Raw genomic sequence first — 20193 nt, 5'->3', positions numbered from 1 at the left:
GGGTTCGATCCTCAACACCCCATAAAAATAAACAAAATAAAGGTATTTTATTTTTTAATATTTATTTTTTGGTTAGACACAACAAAATAAAGGTATTGTGTCTAACCAAAAAATAAATTAAAAAATAAAGGTTATTTTATATGAAAAATATTTTTCCTAATTCTCTCTACTGTAATTACTAAACTCTCAAATTTTACTCATATGTTTCTCTTCTCAACATCCCTTTCTCTTGTGTGAATTCTTAAGCTAGGGCTAAAGTGTCCCTAAAATCATGACACATATAGTATTCACTTGTAACATAAAGGCCTTTCTACAATTGCTGCATTCACATAGATAAAACAGCCTCTCACAAGTATTAAATCATAAGGTTTCCTTTTAGCAAGAATTCCCTAGTTTGAATGACTGCTAAAGACCTTTCCAAATTGACTGTTGAGAATGGTCTGAAATGTTTAGCAATATCTCCCTTAACTGAAAAGACTTAAGATATTCTCCTGGACAGAAAAATTCCAGTCTTAGGTACAAAATCAACAGAAATACATGAATATACACCAAAGACATAAACAAGAATATTTATGGCAGTATTTTATTATAACAGAAAATTATAAAAATACAAATATCTGTCAACAGGATAAATAACAGTATATTATTAAAATGATATAGTATACTAAATAAAAAAGAACATACTACTACCACATGGAATATTATACAGATCTTTAAAATGTTCAGGGAAACAAAGAAGGACATGAATTCATGATGTCTAAGTAAAACATATATAAATAAAGTTTGAAAGCATGCATAAACTAGTTTAATCAGGTTATAAGCCAGGGAAATGGTAATCATTTTTTTTGTTGTTGTTGTAGAAGTGGTAATATTTGGGGAAGTAAAAACTACTTTTTATTACATAGACTGCAAAAATAATTAGAATTCATATTTTTAAAAAATTTATGATCAGTGCTGATACCATTTTGTAATTTGCTTCTACATGTACTATATTTTTAAATAACTGAAAATTAGTGTCAGAGCTACAACCTAATAACAATGATCATACCCATTTCATATGCTAGTAAACAGTAGTTTTGTGGTGTGGAACTTTAAAAACTTTGTGATTAAAATTACATCAACATATTTAAGCATGCTTTTGTTTTTAAAACTAAAGGTTTACATTAACTTGGAAAGACTTCACAAAGAAACCACTTTATTTATTGCATTTCCATATTTTCTCCCTTATGTGTTCTCTGATGGACAATGAGGCTCCTCCTATAACTGAAGGACTTACCACACTCATTACAAACATAGGGTTTCTCGCCTGTGTGAGTTCTTTGATGTACAATAAGATTCGTCTTCTGGCGGAAGTACTTTCCACATTCATTACATTTATATGGTTTTTCTCCCGTGTGAGTTCTTTGATGATGAATGAGATAAGACTTCCTGCTAAAGGCTTTCCCGCACTGAGGACATTCATAGGATTTCTGCCCTGTGTGTATTTTTTGATGTACAGTCAGAGTTGCTTTCTGGCGAAAGGATTTCCCACATTCATTACAGATATAGGGTTTCTCTCCTGTATGAATTCTCTGGTGTAGATTGAGATTTGTCTTCTGACTGAATGATTTCCCACATTCATTACATTCATATGGTTTTTCTCCTGTGTGAGTTCTGTGATGATCAATGAGGTATGATTTCATTCTAAAGGCTTTCCCACAGTGAGGACATTCATAAGATTTCTCCCCTGTATGTGTTCTTTGATGTGCTACTAGGGTTGTCTTCTGGCGGAAAGACTTTCCACATTCATTACAAATATAGGGTTTCTCCTCATTGTGAGTTTTCTCATGAAGAGCAAGGGTTGTCTTCTGAGAAAAGGATTTCCCACATTCATTACAAATATAGGGTTTCTCTCCTGTGTGAGTTCTCTGATGTACAGTAAGGTTTGCCTTCTGGTGAAAGGACTTTCCACATTCTTTACAAATATAAGGTTTCTCCCCCGTATGAATTCTCTGATGTAGAGAGAGTGTTACCTTCTGGCGGAAAGACTTTCCACAGTCATTACACTTATATGGTTTCTCTCCTGTGTGAGTTCTCTGATGACGAATGAGGTGTGACTTCAATCTGAAGGCGTTTCTACATTGTGGACATTCATATGACTTCTCCCCTGTATGTGTTCTCTGATGGTCAGTGAGTGCTGTCTTTAGGCGGAAGGACTTACCACACTCATTACAAACAAAGGGTTTCTCTCCTGTGTGAGTCCTCTGATGATCAATAAGATAGGACTTCCTTCTGAATGCATTCCCACACTGATGGCATTGATAGGGTTTTTCCTCTGTGTGAATTCCCTGATGCAGAATCAATACTGACTTCCTGCAGAAGGATTTCCCACATTCAGTGCATGTATGTTTTTTTTCAATATTGTTTGCTCTTCTCTTTTTATTATATACAGGTAGGGTTTCCCCTCTATATACTCTATTATGTGTGATCAAGCCTCCCTTTTTAAGGAATGATTTCTCACACTCATTGTATCCAAATGACTGTGCTGGAGTTACCATCTTCTGATACTGCATAAGCACATCATTATGACGGAAGGTCCTGTCACTTTCATTATGGGATTTTACTTCAGGAGGAGCTGTTTCTTGCTTATTATTAAGGAGTGATCTCCCAAATCCATTGTACTCATTAATTCTCTTTCTTGCAGGACTTAGGTTACTGATGATTAATCCTGAAACATTTTCCAAAATCTTCCCATGAGTGTCATAGTCAGGAGGTAGATTTTTTGAATCAACAGGTTTTTTGATTAGATTAAATGTCTTTTCATATATACTGTTCTCCTTGACAAGTCTTTTGTGGTTAATGCACACAACTGATCTAGAATACTTATCTTGGTGTTCCTTGAATTTGATTAAAATGTCTTCAGCTTTCCAGTTTTCTTCTAAAAAAAATAATAACAACTTGTGAATCTTCACACAGTTGCTAGGGAAAGAGTCTACTGGGGTCTAATGTATTAGGAAATGAGATAGTAGAAAAAAACCAGGACAAATTACTCTCTGCCTGGGGATGGGAAGAAAAGAGAAGAAACATAGAATCTAAATAAAAACTGCTTCAGTGTGGGAAATAATGGAAAAAAAAATGAGCAATGAACACTATTATTACCTTTTACATCCTACAGAACTTCATGGACAAAGTAAAACAGAAGGGTGGAAAGAGAGATTGAAAGAAAAATAGATTCACAGACAATTAAGTAAATCTACAAAGGCATTATACTTTAAGCAAGATGGATAAAAAAGTATTGGTAGAAATGTTTGTTCAGGGAAAATATTAAGAGAAGGATTATTTTTGCAAGCACAGATCACCTATACTTTAATACAGGCAATTAATAAAATAACTCTTGAACACCTAACATGTAATATAATCCAGTAAAGAATATTACGAAAGAAGATCATTTATTTGGGAGAAAATAATTTTTAAGTGTAAACCATATACAATCAGACTTTAAATTATATGATAATATTCAAGAATTGTGTATGTGTATTTTTTTATTTTTGGTACCGGTAATTGAACTCAGGGACACTCAACCGCTGAGCCACATCCCCAGTCCTATTTTGTATTTTATTTACAAATAGGGTCTCACTGAGTTGCTTAGTGCCTCGCTAAGTTGCTGAGGCTGGCTTTGAACTTGCAATCCTCCTGTCTCAGCCTCTCAAGATGCTGGGATTACAGGCGTGCGCCACTGTGCCTGGCTGTGCATGTGTACTTTAGTAAGTAGGTAGCAGAGGAGTTCAGATAAGAGGAAGGCAGGTATGATGTGAAGTAATGAAGGAATAGCCAGTCTATGGAAAAGGAACAACATTTGGAAGGGAGAATATACAACACAATAAAAAGTACCTATGTGATGACAAATCCTTCATTTATGGAAAAATCTCAGAGCCCAGATTAAATGGAAACTGATTTTGTGTGTGTGGGTTGCTAGGGTTTGAACCCAGGGCCCTCAATCCCTGAGCTGCAATCCTAAGCTCTTTTTATTTTTGTTTTGAAACAGGGTTTCCCTAAGTTGCTAAGGGCCTTGCTAAGTTTGCTGAGGCTGGCTTCGAATTTGCAATCATCCTGCCTCAGCCTCCTGAGCTCTTGGGATTACAGGCTGGAAACTGATTTTTAACCTTGGGCTTTATAAAGATTAGCAAGAATTCTGCAAGAAAGAAAAGCTGAAAAAACTATATGAAAGCTTACTGAGGTAGTAGTTTAAGAAAGATGAGAATTTTCTATTTTAACAAGTAATTGTATATCTTGTTAAGAGAGTAACAATATAAACTGAATGAATGAGACAAATATTATAACAAAGGCAACATACTTAATAATAATAAAGAGATGAAACATGGGTTTTCATTTTGCACATCAGTGAGAAATAAGAGTATAACAGAATGTTAATATATTTCACAGGCTGATAAATAATTGTGAACAGATCCAGAAGAAATGATGACAGAGATAGACTTGGGCTGATATCATGGCAGGAATAAAGTAACTAAGAAATGATGGGAAAGAATTTAAGAGCTGAGATGTTTAATTTCTAACATGCTGTAACAAAACAGGTGAGAAGACACTACAATACTTTGGAGAAACATGCTGAGAAGCAGATGTCAGTGCCAGGTACAGAAAATGAACAGCTGAAGTTCTGAGAAAGGAAGGGGTTGTCATGATTTAAAGTCAGATCCCTTAAAGATAAATTTGAGAATGAAGACTAAGAGTACAGTATTCTTTTACACGTGTGTGACTCTTACATGTCAGGCACTGTTAGGGAGGACAGACATACTGGTGAAGAAAAAGAGACCAAGTTGAAAAATAATCACTCAAGAAATTGGGATAAGAATGAGTTAGTGTTGTTTACCCAAACCAAGGGTTGACTTTAGGAATGATGATCAGTCATATAAAATGAACCACAAAGGTTTAATGGAGAACAACTGTAACTAAGGAAAGCCGGAGCTGAGGAAAGTGAGTTTTAAAACTAAGGCTTAGTGCAGGAAAGAAACCTGAGGTATTATGAAGGGGGGGGGGTAACGGTAAAGTAACTAAGACAACTTGAAAGAATTTTCTTAACGGATAGATTTATTTATTTATTTAGGTACTGGGGTTTGAACCCAAGGATGCTAAATCAGTGAGGCATATCCACAGCCCTTTTTATTTTGAGGCAGGGTCTTGCTAAGTTGCTCAGGGCCTCAATATGTTACTAAGGCTGGCCTTGAACTTGCAATCCTCTTGCCTCAGCTTCCCAAACTCAGTGGGATTACAGTTATGCACCACCACACCCATCTCAAAGAACAGATTTAAGATTGCCTGAAAGAAATCTATCAAAATGGCAAGGACTGAAAATACTAGAAAGACAGATATAAACAAAAAAGAGCAAGAAGAAAAAAAGTTTACAGTACACTTTAAGTAGTGGCAAATATCTTTTGTAATACCAAGCAAACTAGGAAAAACCTATTTCGAAAGAATCTGTTTTTTTTTATTTTTGGTGGTTGTTGTTGGTTGTTTTTTGAGATGAGTCTCACTATGTTGCCTAGGCTAAGCCTCAAACTCCTGGGTTCAAGTGATTCTCCTGCCTCAGGTTCCCATGCAGCTGGGACCACAGGTATGCAGTGCTGAGCTCAGCTCAGAAATCAGTTTTAAGTTTTGTAGGCATAAAGGTCATTTTGAAAGTTAGGAGTATCTTTTTAAAACTTCCTAAGACATTCCAAAAGTACTCCCAACACCTTATTCCTTTAAAATTTACTTTCCACTTTTCATCTGCTTACCTAAGCAGGCATGACCTGCAAATGACATCCAGGGCTCTTCTCCTCGTTCTAATTTGAGGATCACATCAGGTTTGGTGATGTCACATCCTAATAAAGGAAAAGAAGACTTACATTGGTTAAGCTTCAATAATTTTGAAAAATAAAGGTATATATTCAGTATTTCAAAATTAAGATTCTCATTTGTGGGGGCTGGGGATTTGGCTCAAGCGGTGGCGTGCTCGCCTGGCGTGCCTGCGGCCCGGGTTCTATCCTCAGCGCCACGTGCTAGCAAAGATGTTGTGTCCGCCAACTAAAAAATAGATATTAAAAATTCTCTCTCTCTCTCTCTCTCTAAAAAAAAATTCTCATTTGTGTAACAGTAAACTGAGAACCTTGCAACAGGTAAGGGAAGACACAATCATCCTTTCAGTGAACCAAAAGGAATTTATTACCTCTTTTCCCTGAAATTCAAGATTACACGCTTTATGTATTTTGAGATGAAATGTATGCTACAAACAGCTTCAGAGTTTTTCTTACCCACAGAGATGAGATGGCAATAGTTTTCCAACATCACATCCATGTATAGAGTCTTCTGAGCAGAATCTAGGTGTTGCCACTCCTCCTGACTGAAATCCACAGTCACATCTTTTAATGACACTGATTCCTATAATGGTTTGAAATTGTGATCACAACAGATTAATTAAATACTGAAGCCTCCTTGGTCATTGTTTTTGTGGTATTCATATGAAAACTTGTAAAGAAAGACTATAATTTTTCTTGTTTTGTGATTTACATTGTAAGGAAACAGAACCCACTGAAATTATAAATGCATTGTAAAAACAATTACTGTTAAGCCAGTTTATATCCAAAACCTGTACTGGTTTATTGGGAGACCAAAACAAACAAACCATTGTTGCTGCTCAAGAGAAATTATAGCATCAAACAAAGAAAATTTTGTGACTAGGGACTCAAACAGAGCAAACTATAAATGCACATATTTATATGTATTTATAAATATGTTGAAATGAACCCTACTAATAACAAAAGTACTTTTTTTAAAAAAAAATAATGTATGTGTAAACACGAACCTGCAAGGTATTACAGATACAGCATAGAAGTATATGTAATGTGCAACATATCACAAAAGTAGAACTACTTTTTCAGGTTTTATCAAGGAAAAATTTTCCCCCTTAAGGATGAATGTTTTATGCAGGAAGAAAATGGTTCTAAGAACTTTCATTATTCAACAATAAAAAAGAGTAAACTGCTCAGGAAAACACTCTCAGATAGCAATTATACAATCTGGACACAAATGTAATAAGCAACTAAAGGTAATAAGCAAGTAAAGCAAACTACAGGAAAACCACAAAAGCAGGCAGAAATTGGACAGCATATCCTTGAAGGATAGCAACAACAATGATAGGAGCTGTTAATTTTTCGACCTTTTCCTTGAGAATGCCCAAGACCCTGTAGCTCTCCAGGCAGAAAAGCACCGCTTAGTTCCTCCATGATGACAGGACAGAATACAGGGCTGGCCAATGAGCTGGAAATTTAATTCTGCAAGTGGGAGAGCTCTAGAAAGGATGAGACTCAATAACTGAGTATAAACTCTTCTAAATCCTTTAGCTAATAGTTAAATTCTGTATATGTTGGAGATATCAGAGTGCTTAGCAAAAATCAGAGAGAAAAAAACAGAAAAGAATCTTGAAAATCAGAAGTGTACCTAGTATATTTTAAGACTTCTGCTTTTTTGACTTGCAGTATTCCACAACTTGAACAGATCACAGACCAAGCAGAAGAAAACTGGAGTTTTAATGGATTTGAGGTATCAGAGCTTAGGATTAACAAAGCAAAAAGAAGGATAGGGATGAAACCCTAGAAGCCAGAGCACTGCAGAAAGTAAGTCCCATAATGTAAGCATACCTCACTAACTCCTTGAATGAGAGCTAAAGCATATGAACCCAAAAGAGATCCTCAAAACCAGGGTAAAAAGCAGAAGTAGAAGCTTAAAAACTAGGAGGATTGGCTGGGGTTGTGGCTCAGTGGTAGAACACTTGCCTTGCATGCGTAAGGCACTGGGTTCAATCCTCAGCACCACATTAAAAAAATAAATAAAACAAAAGATTGTGTCCATCTACAACTAAAAACAAACAAACAAACAACAAAACAAAAAAACCCAGGAGGATATATCAGTCATTTCACATTGAGGGGAGTGACTCCACAGTTTGACTCCAAGCAAGTTAATTGCCTACTAGAAAACAAAGAAATAAACCAATAGTTTTCAGAAGAACCAATAGATATAATAGGATTCAGATTACTGTATTATTCTGATGTTCAATTTTCTAGCAACAATTACTAGACATGCAAATTAAAAAAAAAGGAGTTGGAAAACATGGCCTACAATGAGCAAAATGATAATTATAGAAACAATTTCCTGGACTTCAAAACGGCTGTTATAAATGTGTTCAATGAGAAAATGAGAGGAGTCCAAAATATGAACTATAAAAAGAGCAACAAATGAAAAGTCTAGAGCTGTTGAAAATAGCTTTGTAAATAAATCAACAGAAATAAGCAATCCAAATAAAAAGAAAAAAGATATGGAATAACAGAATCGCAAAGATCTGGAGGTCAATTTCAAAGTAATCCAACACAGATGGAATTGGAGTCTCAGGGGAGAGAAAAAGAAAAAGCATTCAAAAATTATTGGGGAAACACAAGACATACAAATGTAGTAAAAATCTTTAACTTATATATTTAAAATGCTTAATGAAACAAAAGAATAAACAGCAATGAAAATCATACTTTCAGATCCTATCAAATTTTAGCAATGAAAATCATACTTCCAGATCCTATTACTAAAAGCAAAGCTAAAATTAATCCAAAATTCAATGTTCAGCAAATCTATTAAAAATGAAGGCAATATAAAGATATTTTCAGAGAAAACCTGAGAGAATTCATCACTTGCAGGTCTGCAACATCAAAATTACTAATAAAGGAATTTCTTTAGTGTGGGAGACCAACCTTGCACGTGACTGGCTCACACTCCCCAGCTGGATGCTGAGGCCCTCAGTCACAGAAATGTGGCAGAGCTTTCCCCACCCTTCTTGGGTTCCAGGGTCAGTGTCTCTCGTGCATGGGTGTGTCTTGCTACAGCCCATGGTGAAGCTATGCTCACCTGTTCCTTTGTAATATAACCCCTTGTCCTGTTTAGGATAGAATCTTCCATGGAAGTGCCTTGTGTGTGTCCCCTCCTCTTACGGTGCCCTTGGGTGTGGCCTATCCAGGTGTCAGTCAACCTGCTGACAGTGGACATCATGAAGACAGACTCAGCCCCCTGAAACCTGACCCCTTGCCTCATTTGAATAGCTTCTCCTCAATTAAAGGGGTCAGCGCTGTACTCTCTCTCTTTCTCTTCCTGCGGACATTTAAGGTCAGAGGAGCAGTGAGGAGCCGTCGCAGCAACCCCAAAGTAAAAGGTATTTGTGTCTCTTGTGTGGTTATTTTGCGCAGCCCAGTCAGCCCAGTTCAACTGGAGTAAACCCTGAGCCTTTTAGTCGTGAGAACAGAAACCCGGCACTTTAGTTGAAGGTAAAAGCACTGGTTAATTATGATGAGAAATGTTGTATATAAAAGACTACCCTTTTCCACTATTTTAGCATACAAACAGCCACAGAAAATATTGTGTTTCCTTTCTGTCCCCTCCCCTCCCCTCCCTTCCTTTTCTTCCTTCCTATTTTTACTTTGAGACTGGGTTTTGCTAAGTTGCTGAGGCTGGCCTTGAACTTATAATCATCCTGCTTCAGTCTTCAGAGTAGTTTACAGGCAAGTGCCACCACACTCAACTTTGATAATGTTATATTTCAGTAAAACTTACTTATGGATGCTGAAATTTGAATTTTATGGTATTTTTGTATGTTGGAAATATTTTTCTTTTGAATTTTTCCAAACATAAAAACTATTCTTAAGGTCTGGGCATGCAGTTCAGTGATAGAATATTTGTCAATCATGCGTAAGGCCTTGGTTTAAAACCCAGCACAGCCAAACACAAAAAACAAAAAAACAAGCAAAAAGCAAACAAATAAAAAAGAATAAAAAAAAAAATCTCAGGCAGCTGTTTCATTTGTGGGATGTAGACCCTTTTAAACTAAACATTTGATTATCATGTATTACAAACATAAATATCACATACATGGCATATAAACCAAAAATGTGAGTCAGTAAATAAAACTGATATGTTGCAAGATTGATGTATTTTATCTTAAATAACTTAATATTAACTTAAGTAAACCTTGATAAGTTAAAGATTGCATATTGCAATGTTAAAGTAACCATAAAAAATGCAGCTATAACTAAAGTGCCAATAAATGACTTAAAATTAATTACAACAATGGATTTGATACAAAATACAACAGGATGTAGGAATAGATCACCAAAAGCCGATTAGAAGGAACTATATGCATATTACTAAGTGAAAGAAGCCAATCCGAAAAGGTTACTTAACATATGATTCTAATGCCAAGACTTTCCAGAAAAGGCAAATTTTTGGAGTGGTTGCCAGGGGTCAGAAAGGAGAAAGGATAAATATTTCTTTATTTTTTATTTTTTTCTGCAGTACTGGGGATTGAACCCAGGGCTCCTACATACCAGGTACACCCCAACCCAAGATGAATATTTTATTTTAGAAAATTAACATATATATGAATTAAATATTACAGTGAACTTCCTAAATCTTCAAAAGGCATTTGACAATATTGTATACTAACTCTACAATACAACAGTAAAAATGAAAATAAATAGGAATCAATGTATAATTCCTTAATGATTGATATAAAATGTATCTACACAAAGTCAATCTTCTTCCAAAGCTAAGTTAAGGAAATTTAAGCCTAAATTTTTAATCTTTCCACATTTTTTTTTAGTGGTGCACTATATATAGTTGTACATAATGATGGGATTTGTTGCTATATATTCATACATGCACACAATATAACAATGTGATTTGGCCAATATCACTACCCAGCTCTCCCCCTCCCCGACTGCCATCTCTTTCTAAGTGATCTCCCTTTGATTTTCATGGGATTTCCCCCCACCTACCTTTCTTTTCCTTTTTTCTCTCTAGCTTCCACATATGAGGGAAAACATACAACCCTTGACCTTCTATTTAGCTTATTTCACTTAACATAATAGTCTTTAGTTCCATCCATTTTCCTTATGGCAAATAAAACTCCATTTGTGTATATATACCACATTTTCTTTATGGACACCTAGACTTGTTCCATAGTTTGGCTATTGTGAACTGTGCTAGTACAAACATGAGTGTGCATGTAGCACTACAGTATGGTGACTTTAATTCTTTAGGTTAAATACCGAAAAGTGATATAGCTGGGTAATATGATGGTTCCATGTCTAGTCTTTTAAAGATCCTTCATACTGTTTTCCAACAGTGTAAAAGTATTCCTTTTTCTCCACTCAGGATTAATATTTTAAAATGCTGGCGGTGGGGATATGGCTCAAGCGGTAGCATGCTCACCTGGCATGCGAAAGGCGCTGGGTTCGATCCTCAGCACCACATAAAAAATAAAGATGTTGTGTCCACCAAAAACTAAAAAATAAATATTAAGAAATTCTCTCTAGAAAAAAAAAATTTTTTAAATGCCAAAGATGCAAACAAACTAAAATAAAAGGATGAAAAAAGATATAATACACAAATACATATATGGGAAATACAATGGGGAAAGATGAACTGATAATGATAATCAAAAGACAAAACAGATTCTGAGTTGAAGAATGTTATTATTAGAGACACAATAATAAAATTTTATAACAATAAAAGAGTAAACACATCAGGAAAATGAAATCACAAATGCATAGGCACAGAGTTGCAATTGATAAAATTTAAACAAGTTTTTTTTTGGGGGAGGTACTGAGGATTGAACTCAGAGGTGTTTAAATACAGAGCAGATTGAACTCAGAGGTGTTTAAATACTGAGCCACATCCCCACCTCTTTTTTAATATTTTATTTAGAAATAGAATCTCATTGAGTTGCCTCACTAAATTGCTAAAGCTGGATTTGAACTCATGATCCTCCTGCCTCAGCCTCCTGAGATGATGGGATTACAAGCATGTACTATTGTGTGTGGCTAAACAAGATTTTTTAAAGGTTCAAAATTGTGATTGGTGTTAATATGTTTGTTGGTAACCGAGAATGAAGACTAAGGGAGAAAAATATGTAAAGATTTAGAATATCTAAAAATTATAATCATCTAAACTCATTTGACATTGATAGAAAACTTTCAGTAATTTCTCAACACATTTTTTAAGAGCAAGTAGACCATTTGCTAAACAAGTCTCAATATAATAAAGATGAATTATGTATATTTTCTCTGCAAAAATGGAACTAAATTGGTGTTAGTCAGCTTTTTGTTGCTGTGACCAAAAGACCTAACATGAACTTAGAGGAGGAAAAGTTTATTTTGGCTCATGGTTCCAGAGGATTCAGTCCATGGTTAGCTGACTCTCAGGCAGAAGGATGCAGTAGAGGAAGGCTGCTCAGCTCATGGTAGCTAGGAAGCAAGAAGGAGCCAGGAGAAAATACACTCTTCCAGGGTACACACCAGTGACCTTACATCCTCCAGCTAAGTCCCCACCTCCATAGTCTATTTGGCCATCAATGGATTAACCCACTGATGAGGTCTGAGCTCTTATGATCCAGTCACTTCCCAAAAGCCCCACCTGTAGACATTGCTGCAGCGGGGATGATGTTTTCAATACGTGAACCTTTGAGGGGCATTCCAGATCAAAGCCATAGCAATTAGTCGTTTTTTTTTTTTTTTTAAATAGGATTATCTAGAAGACAAGTCCCAAAGTTTAGAAGTTAAACAATATACTTGTAACTAACCAACAGAATCAAAGAATGACCAAAATGAAATTTTTATAATGTTCTGAACAAACTAAAAATAGATCAAAATTTGCAGATGAAGTTAAAACAGGCTCAGAAACTTTTAAGTTTAAATGCTTATACTAGAAAATAAGAATCCTCTATGGGGCTGGGGTGGTGGCTCAGTGGTAGAGCACTTGCCTAGCATGTGTGAGGCACTGGGTTCGAGTCTCAGCACCGCATATAAATAAATAAAATAAAGGTCCATTGACCCCTAAAAATATATTTAAAAAAAAAAAAAGAATCCTCTAAAATGAATAATTTAAACTTTTATTTTAAGAGGCTTGAAAAAAGTAAATTCAAAGCAAAAATAAGGAAATATACAAGATAAAAGCAAAAATCACTGAAATGGAAAACAAATAATAGGGAAGAAAACAATAAAACTTGAAGCCAAATCCTTTAAAACCCCAAATACATGTAAATTAAATACTTCTAAACAATCAATGTGTCAAAAAAATGACAAAGTATGTGAGAAAATATACAGTATACACACACACACACACACACACACACACACACACACACATATTTAGTTGTAGATGGACAAAATACCTTTATTTTATTTATCTTTATGTAGGGCTGGGGATTGAACCCAGGGCCTCACATGTGCTAGGCAAGCACTCCACCACTGAGCTACAACCCCAGCCCAAGAGAAAATACTTTCAACATTTGAATGAAAATAAAAATGCAAGGCTGGGGCTGTAGATTGCTTGCATGGCATGCGTGAGGCCCTGGGTTCGATCTTCAGTACCACATAAAAATAAATTAAAAAAAAAATGTGCAAAGGAAGAAAATGTTTAAAAAAAGAAAAGAAAAATGCAATGTACTGAAATTTGTTGGAGGCCAATAAGGGATAGTATTTACAGGGAAACTTACAGCATTAAAACCATCTACTAGATAAAAAGGAATACCTTAAGTCAGTAAGCATCCACATGTATAATACTAGGAAAAGAAGAGCTAATTAAAATCAAATTAATGAAAAAGAAAGGAAACAAGCAGAAAAAAAAAAAGAAACAGAAAACACTGGAGGAGATGAATAAAAACCAAAGCAAGTACTCTGAAAAAGTCAATGAAACTGACAAATCTCTGGCCAATGATTGAGGGGAAAAGAGAGACACAAATTACCAGAAGAAAAATGAAAGAACTACTGTGACAGATTTTTCAAATACCAAAAGAATAAAAGACTATAACTGAAAAACTTTATGCCAGTAAAGTTTATAACTTATATACAATGGACAAATTTCTAGAGAGACACAAAACCACAAAAGCTCAGTGAATTAAAAAAAAAAAAGTGATAACCTCTATAGCCCTAATTCTATTACAGAACTAAACTACTAGTTTAACATATTCTCATAAGGAAATAGAAATCTCCAGATTCAGATGGCTTCACTGGTGAAACAGATATAATACCAATTCTATACATATTATTTTAGAAAATAAGAAAATACTTCCCAACCCATTTTATGAGGCAGGATTAACCTGGTATTAAACACTATAGACCAAATCCTGAATGAACCACAGATAAAACAACCCCCCCCTCAAAAAGCTACTTTAACAATGAATTAGCAAATTCATCAAGCAATATATGCAAAAGTATTATATTATAATCAAGTGTAGTTTATCCTCGCACAACTAAGTTTACATCTCAAAAACAATGAATAGCCAGGCATGGTGGCACATGCTTATAATCCCAGCTATTTGGGAAGCTGAGGCAGGAGGTTCACAAGCTTGAGCCCAGTCTTAGCAATTTAGTGAGACCCTGCCTAAAAAGAAAAAATATAAAGGGCTGGGGATATAGCTCAATGGGGATGTGGTTCAGCAGTAGTGTGCCCCCACGTTCATTGCCTAGTACCGCCAAAAAAACAAAACAAAACAAAAATCATTGAATGTTATAGAAATATAGTTATAGAAAAAAAAACAGATGTAGGAAACTTAGACAAAATTCAGCAACATTCATGATTTTAAAAAAAACATCAGCTAACTTCTTCAATCAAATTGTAAAAGAAAATGAAAAACTAATAAGGGAGAAGCTCATATAGCTTGCCTATCATGCAGAAGGCCCCGGGATTCAATTCCCAGAACTACAAAAAGAAAGAAACACAAAAATAAAAACAAATGTGTATGCATGTGCCCCCCCCACCAACTGAAAAAAAATAAAAACCCCTATAGAATTACTATCACTACTTAAAGTAGTGCCTGAATAAAGACTGAATACTTTTCACCTATGTCAGACACAAGGCAAAAATGTCTGTTCTTGGGCTGGGGTTGTAGCCCAGTGGTACAGTGCTTGCCCAGTACTTTCGAGGTACTTGGGTTGATCCTCAGCACCACATTAAAAAAATAAAATGAATAAAACAAAGGCATTGTGTTCATCTATGACTAAAAATATTTTTTAAAAAGTTTGTTCTTCCAACTTCTATTCAACATTGCACTGAAAGTTCTAGACAACATAATAAGGCAAGAAAGAAATTTAAAAATTACTAGAATAAGTGGATTTAGAATGGTTGCAGGTCAATATATCCACCCCACAAATTAACAGCAATAATAAAATACTAGCAATAATAAAATAGAAAGCTGAAATAAAAACGAATATCACTGATACTAACATTTAAAAAAGAAATATCTAAGGAGTAATATAAAAAATTTGCAAGACTAATACACTGAAAACAACAAATAATTACTGAGATAATTTTTTCCCCTTTCTTTCCTTCCTTCCTTTTTTGTGCCAGGGATGGAATACAGGGCCTTTTGCATTCATGTTAGGCAACTGTTCTACCATTGAGCCATATTCCCTGCTACTCAAGAGAATTTAAAGATGATCTAAATAGAAAGAGATGTATATCATATAAATGAATTAGAAAACTGTATTATCATTAATGATTATTTGTTCTTGAATTTAAACTATTGAACATTTTAATATTTTCCTCTCTCTAAATGTGTTAAGCATAAAATGGGAAGTTATTGGAACGAGTTTGCCTATTTATTGCCTGTTCTGGAAATAGTGGTGACAGTTATACAACAGTGCTAATATACTGAAAGGGACCAAATTACCCACTTAAAAATAATTAAAATGTAAATTTTATGTTTTATATATTTTACAACACTAAGAAGTTAAATGAAAAAGCACAATAAATAAAAAGATGTGCAAGCAAGCACTGTGGGGGGCACTTGGGGAACTGAAAAAGCAACAAAGATGTTAATGGGAAATGAGAGAGACACCCAAATTAAAAAAAAAAAAATGGTATCATTGGGGAAGGAGGGAACTGTGGTATAAGGAACAGGATTTGCCATGAAATGGTTTTGCAGTAGGAGACATTTAAATCATATCAGCTATATTAGCAGGTGGGTAGAGGCTGGGGCCATAAGCAGTTTGGAAAAACATAAATGACAGGATGGGCAGGGAAGATAATAAGATAACTCAAACACGTGCATGAAGTATCTGTGGAACATGCAGGTATTATGTAGCTGGATGATGGATATAAAGGTTGGATTCTCAGGACAGAAGTGTAAAACTTATTTAAGCTTCATTAAAATAATATGGTTCATTATGAATTGGGAACAATAAACGAAAGAGAAATAAATTAACATATAATCTGGAGAATATCAGTATTTAAGAAAGGTCAAGACATAAAGGCAAATTCTCTGAATGAAACAGGAAAGATTAGTATCTTTGAAACCAAAAGCAGAATAGTTTAAGAGTTATACACCCAGTTCAGTTGATGGTTTATGCATTTACACTTATTTCATTCTATATTCAAATACAAAATTAGAAGAAATTTTAAAATAGGAATAAATCTATAACATCAGTATTCTAGAGATGGTGTTATTAGAAGGCCATAGGTTTTTCCTTCTGTATTAAAGGATTTACAAGATAAACAAGATTCTCAGTTTTTTATACAAGTTGCCAATCATCTCTATCCTCAAAGCCTCAGGACATGACTTCTTGCCACTTACTGATACCACTCTATCAATTTTAAATCCATCTTTACTCAGATCTATGAATGTGACAAAGGTTTTATTTTCTTTTTAAAATCTATATAAGGGGCTGGGGCTTTAGCTCAGTGGTAGAGTGCTTTCTTCACACAAGTAAGGCACTGGGTTCGATCCTCATCATCACATAAAAATAAATACATAAAGATATTGTGTTCATCTACAACTAAAAAAAATTAAAATCTATATTCTCATTAATTCAAGAAAATGCACTTCTGTCCCTGTATATCTTCTGGGAGAAGACTGAGAAAGGAGGAAATGGGGACCAGTTTTCTAAGAGAGAAGACTGGTGGGACAATTTAGGACAAGAAATATCTTTTGAAATAACAATAACAAAAGTTTCAGAAAGGAACCATCACCTCACCTGAGCCATGATTTTGAGATATGCAAGAGAAGACCAGTCTTTCCTTTGCACTCCTCTTTAGAAAACAGACAATTTCTAAAACAGCAAAGCTAAGACAGGGGAGAAAAAAAAAGCCACATGAGACTACACATGCCTAACAGTTCTCTAAACTTACAAATCAATTAAAACTGTTTCCATTTTTGGGCCCTTGTCCACTCTGCACATCCAACATAAATATAAGGAAGAGAATGGTAACTTAGAAATCTTTCTGCCTCAGTCTCAGAGGATATTCCAAAGATGGTGAGTGAAACAAAATTCTGAGTCCTTCATTCTAAAATAGGATTTTCTAAAGCTGATGACGGTAAGGTTTGATACCATTAATTTAACTTGTACCTCAAGAATCTGGAGAAGCTGAGAGGAATGTGTCTTTAAGAGATTAAATTATGGGCTGGGGATATGGCTCAAGTAGTAGTGCGCTCGCCTGGCATGCGTGAGGCACTGGGTTCGATCCTCAGCACCACTTAAAAATAAAATATATTGTATCCACCTAAAGCTAAAAAATAAATATTAAAAAAAGAGATTAAATTATTTTTAGAATACTTTTCTAGGGGAAAAAAAAGTGGGTGCTTCCCCTTCATAACAAACAAGGGTCTCCCACATTCTGATGCCATTAGAAACCAAAGTGGTGAGAGAATTCTTGGCAAAATGTACATGTTTCCAGGATTTGTAAGGGCAAATAATTGAGATGGACAAAATTCTCAACTTAGCACTAGATGCGGACTATACGGATGGAGGCTGCCTGGGTTGTCCTGCATCCTTTGCAAGAGGACTAACTAGACAAACAGGATCCACCAGAGCAGGTGGGCCATTGCATGTCGAAAGGAAGCACCAAAGGAGCAGCTGGAGAAGAGGCTGTGCCCATGAGAGACAACTGTATCTGGAGGTTTTCAGAAGCAGGTTCTCTCAAAAGGTAAAAGATGACTTACGCTAAATTATAGTAGTATCACTCATGTTGGCTTCATCTTGTCTCTGACTTTTTTCTTTCCCAGGTCCCAATCCATTGGAGCTGGAGTCTATTCACCTACAGGGAATAAAGCAGAGACAAAATAGAGGTTCGGGAATTAGAGAATAAAACCTGATCTTGAACCCTTTCACGCTGCACACCACTTCCATCCAGTGGAAGAAAGTTTTTGCTTTTGAAACAAGTTTGAAGTTTGATTTTAGTTCATATAGCTAAGTGACTATTGTGAAATTGATCTTGTGTGTAGATGTTTGACAGATTTTATTTTTTATTAAGAATATCTAAAGTAATTCTTGGACCTTCCAGGAATTCATAGGAAAGGAAAACAAAATTCAGCCAAATAGAAATTTTGAAAGTGACAGTTATGGGAGAAAAGTTTTTCCTTCTGTTTTGTTTTTTTTAAAAGAGTGTGTTTCCAATGATAGAACACCATTTGTCACCTGTCAATAGGGGGTTTCCTAACATACTATCCTATCTGAAACTTATTTTATGTCCTCTCCATTTTTAAAAATCTCTACTTATTTTCCTTGTCTAATTGCCAGTGTTAAAAAAAAAAAAAAAGCAGCAAAACAGCCAGTATTCGGAGAATCTAAACAATGCATAGCTAGTCAGTACCCGGTTTCTCAAGCACTCCATCTTAGTCACACAATAAGCCACATTCATAGTCATCGTGGATTCTGTACACAAAATACTTCAGAAATTAGACGTATTACCCACTGCACACTCATCATCTCCTAGGCCTTCCCCTGTCATGTGCGGTCTCGGAGCCATAACATACTTCTATACAAAGTAACAAAATTTCTCTCACAATCCCTTCACTGTCTCCTCTGCAAAGTAACAGTTTGAAACACAATCGACTCGCACCTAATTTAAAACTTAGACATGCAGAGACCCTATCATTTTCATAAATAATTGGTTGCATATCACGCATTGTAACACACCCTCCTCGTCCCTTGCCCACAAGAATAGGCACCAAAAAAACACAAACTGAATTCCAGTTGTGTGCCAAGATGCGTTCCAGGCGTTGGGACTTCCTAGTGGAGAGGGGAGGAATTAAAAAAAAAAAAAAGGCAGACAGAAATCTGCCCCCATAGAGCTCACACCAGCCTCGGGCAACCGGTTCCCCTCCTGTCTTCTCTGGGCCTGAACTCTCGCATTCCTCCTCGGTCTCCTCGGTACAGGTCCCTTTTCCCTCCTTCCTCTCCCCACCGGAGCTCCCACCTCCCTTCTCGGCCCGCCAAACGGTCCCCATCATCACCCGCCCCCTCGGCACCCAGAGGACCCAAGAGCCTCACCTTCGGCCACCGGCCAAGAGTCTGCGCCTGCGTATTGCTGGGCGCCGTTTCCCAGCGGTCTCGGCAGCGCGTTCCTCTGGGCCTCAGACTAAGCGCGCCTTCTCGATATCCGGGCTTTTCCAGTCTTGAACTACATTTCCCATAGACCTTCGGGGCCGCTTTCAAACTTTAATCGCAGGCTCCTCTTCGGAGTCTAATAGTTGCCTGGCACCGAGTGGTGACCTGGTCTAGGTGAAGGAGACTCTCGGGTTGAGGAAGCCAGGAGCTCCCTGGGCGCGAAGAGATATGCGCCCGGAGTTCATGCCTGTGTACCAGGGTGTGTGTGCGTTTCCGAAAGGAGGGTGGTGGAATGAGGGGTTGACAGGTGCGTGATTGTGCTCCTGTCTATCTGCTCAGACGAGGGACCTTTTGGGTGACTGTTTTTAGCTATAATGTGGGTGTGTGACACTGGGATTTAAGACCATCCATCATATGATAGAGCTGCTGTGACGTACTGTGATAGTGACTGACAACTTCTTTTCTGCAGTTCTAGGTTTAATTTTTGGACAAAGGAATTTGTTGAAGGAACATGTCTGAGTTGATGTTTGTGCCAGTGAAAAATAGGAGTCAGATATGTGAGTGGTAGAATACAGGTTGCAAACACAAATCTCTTTTTGGAATGAAACTTTTAAGGTTGGAAGTGTATCTTAGGCAGAGTTTTATCAAGACATGATGAAGAGAGCCTAGGAATAGGATTCCTTCCTCTGAGGATCTCCCTTGTTCTACTGAAGACAAGTTTCATGTTTTAGAACCACACCATTCCAGGAGCTCTCTCCCCAGGAAACTGGTGTAAATTTAGAGAATGTTTCCAGTTCAG

The 20193-nt window shown here is 36.2% G+C and overlaps 2 protein-coding genes across 5 annotated transcripts in view; one reads left to right on the top strand and one right to left on the bottom strand.

The window, feature by feature from the left end:
• The window catches only part of Znf461 (zinc finger protein 461), an 82175-nt gene that overhangs the window by 29175 nt on the left and 32807 nt on the right, over positions 1-20193 (top strand).
• On the bottom strand, positions 568-19489 carry Znf567 (zinc finger protein 567). Of its 4 annotated transcripts, none has more exons than XM_021721215.3 (6): positions 19338-19489; positions 18008-18102; positions 17043-17131; positions 6288-6414; positions 5772-5858; positions 568-2917 (listed from the first exon to the last, which is right to left on the bottom strand). In XM_021721215.3, exons 3-6 carry the CDS (start codon positions 17049-17051, stop codon positions 1200-1202), a joined length of 1941 nt encoding a protein of 646 aa, XP_021576890.2. In that variant the 5' UTR covers positions 17052-17131; positions 18008-18102; positions 19338-19489; the 3' UTR covers positions 568-1199. The 4 variants fall into 4 exon arrangements, with proteins under 4 accessions (XP_021576890.2, XP_077889252.1, XP_040135379.2 ...); XM_078033126.1 differs by lacking the exon at positions 19338-19489 and adding an exon at positions 19146-19311; XM_040279445.2 differs by lacking the exon at positions 17043-17131.

This window comes from Ictidomys tridecemlineatus, chromosome 15 (assembly GCF_052094955.1).
Source record: "Ictidomys tridecemlineatus isolate mIctTri1 chromosome 15, mIctTri1.hap1, whole genome shotgun sequence".
Lineage (NCBI taxonomy): Eukaryota > Metazoa > Chordata > Mammalia > Rodentia > Sciuridae > Ictidomys > Ictidomys tridecemlineatus.
Note: the sequence above shows the minus strand (reverse complement) of the source record. Positions and strands in the feature narration are given on the sequence as shown.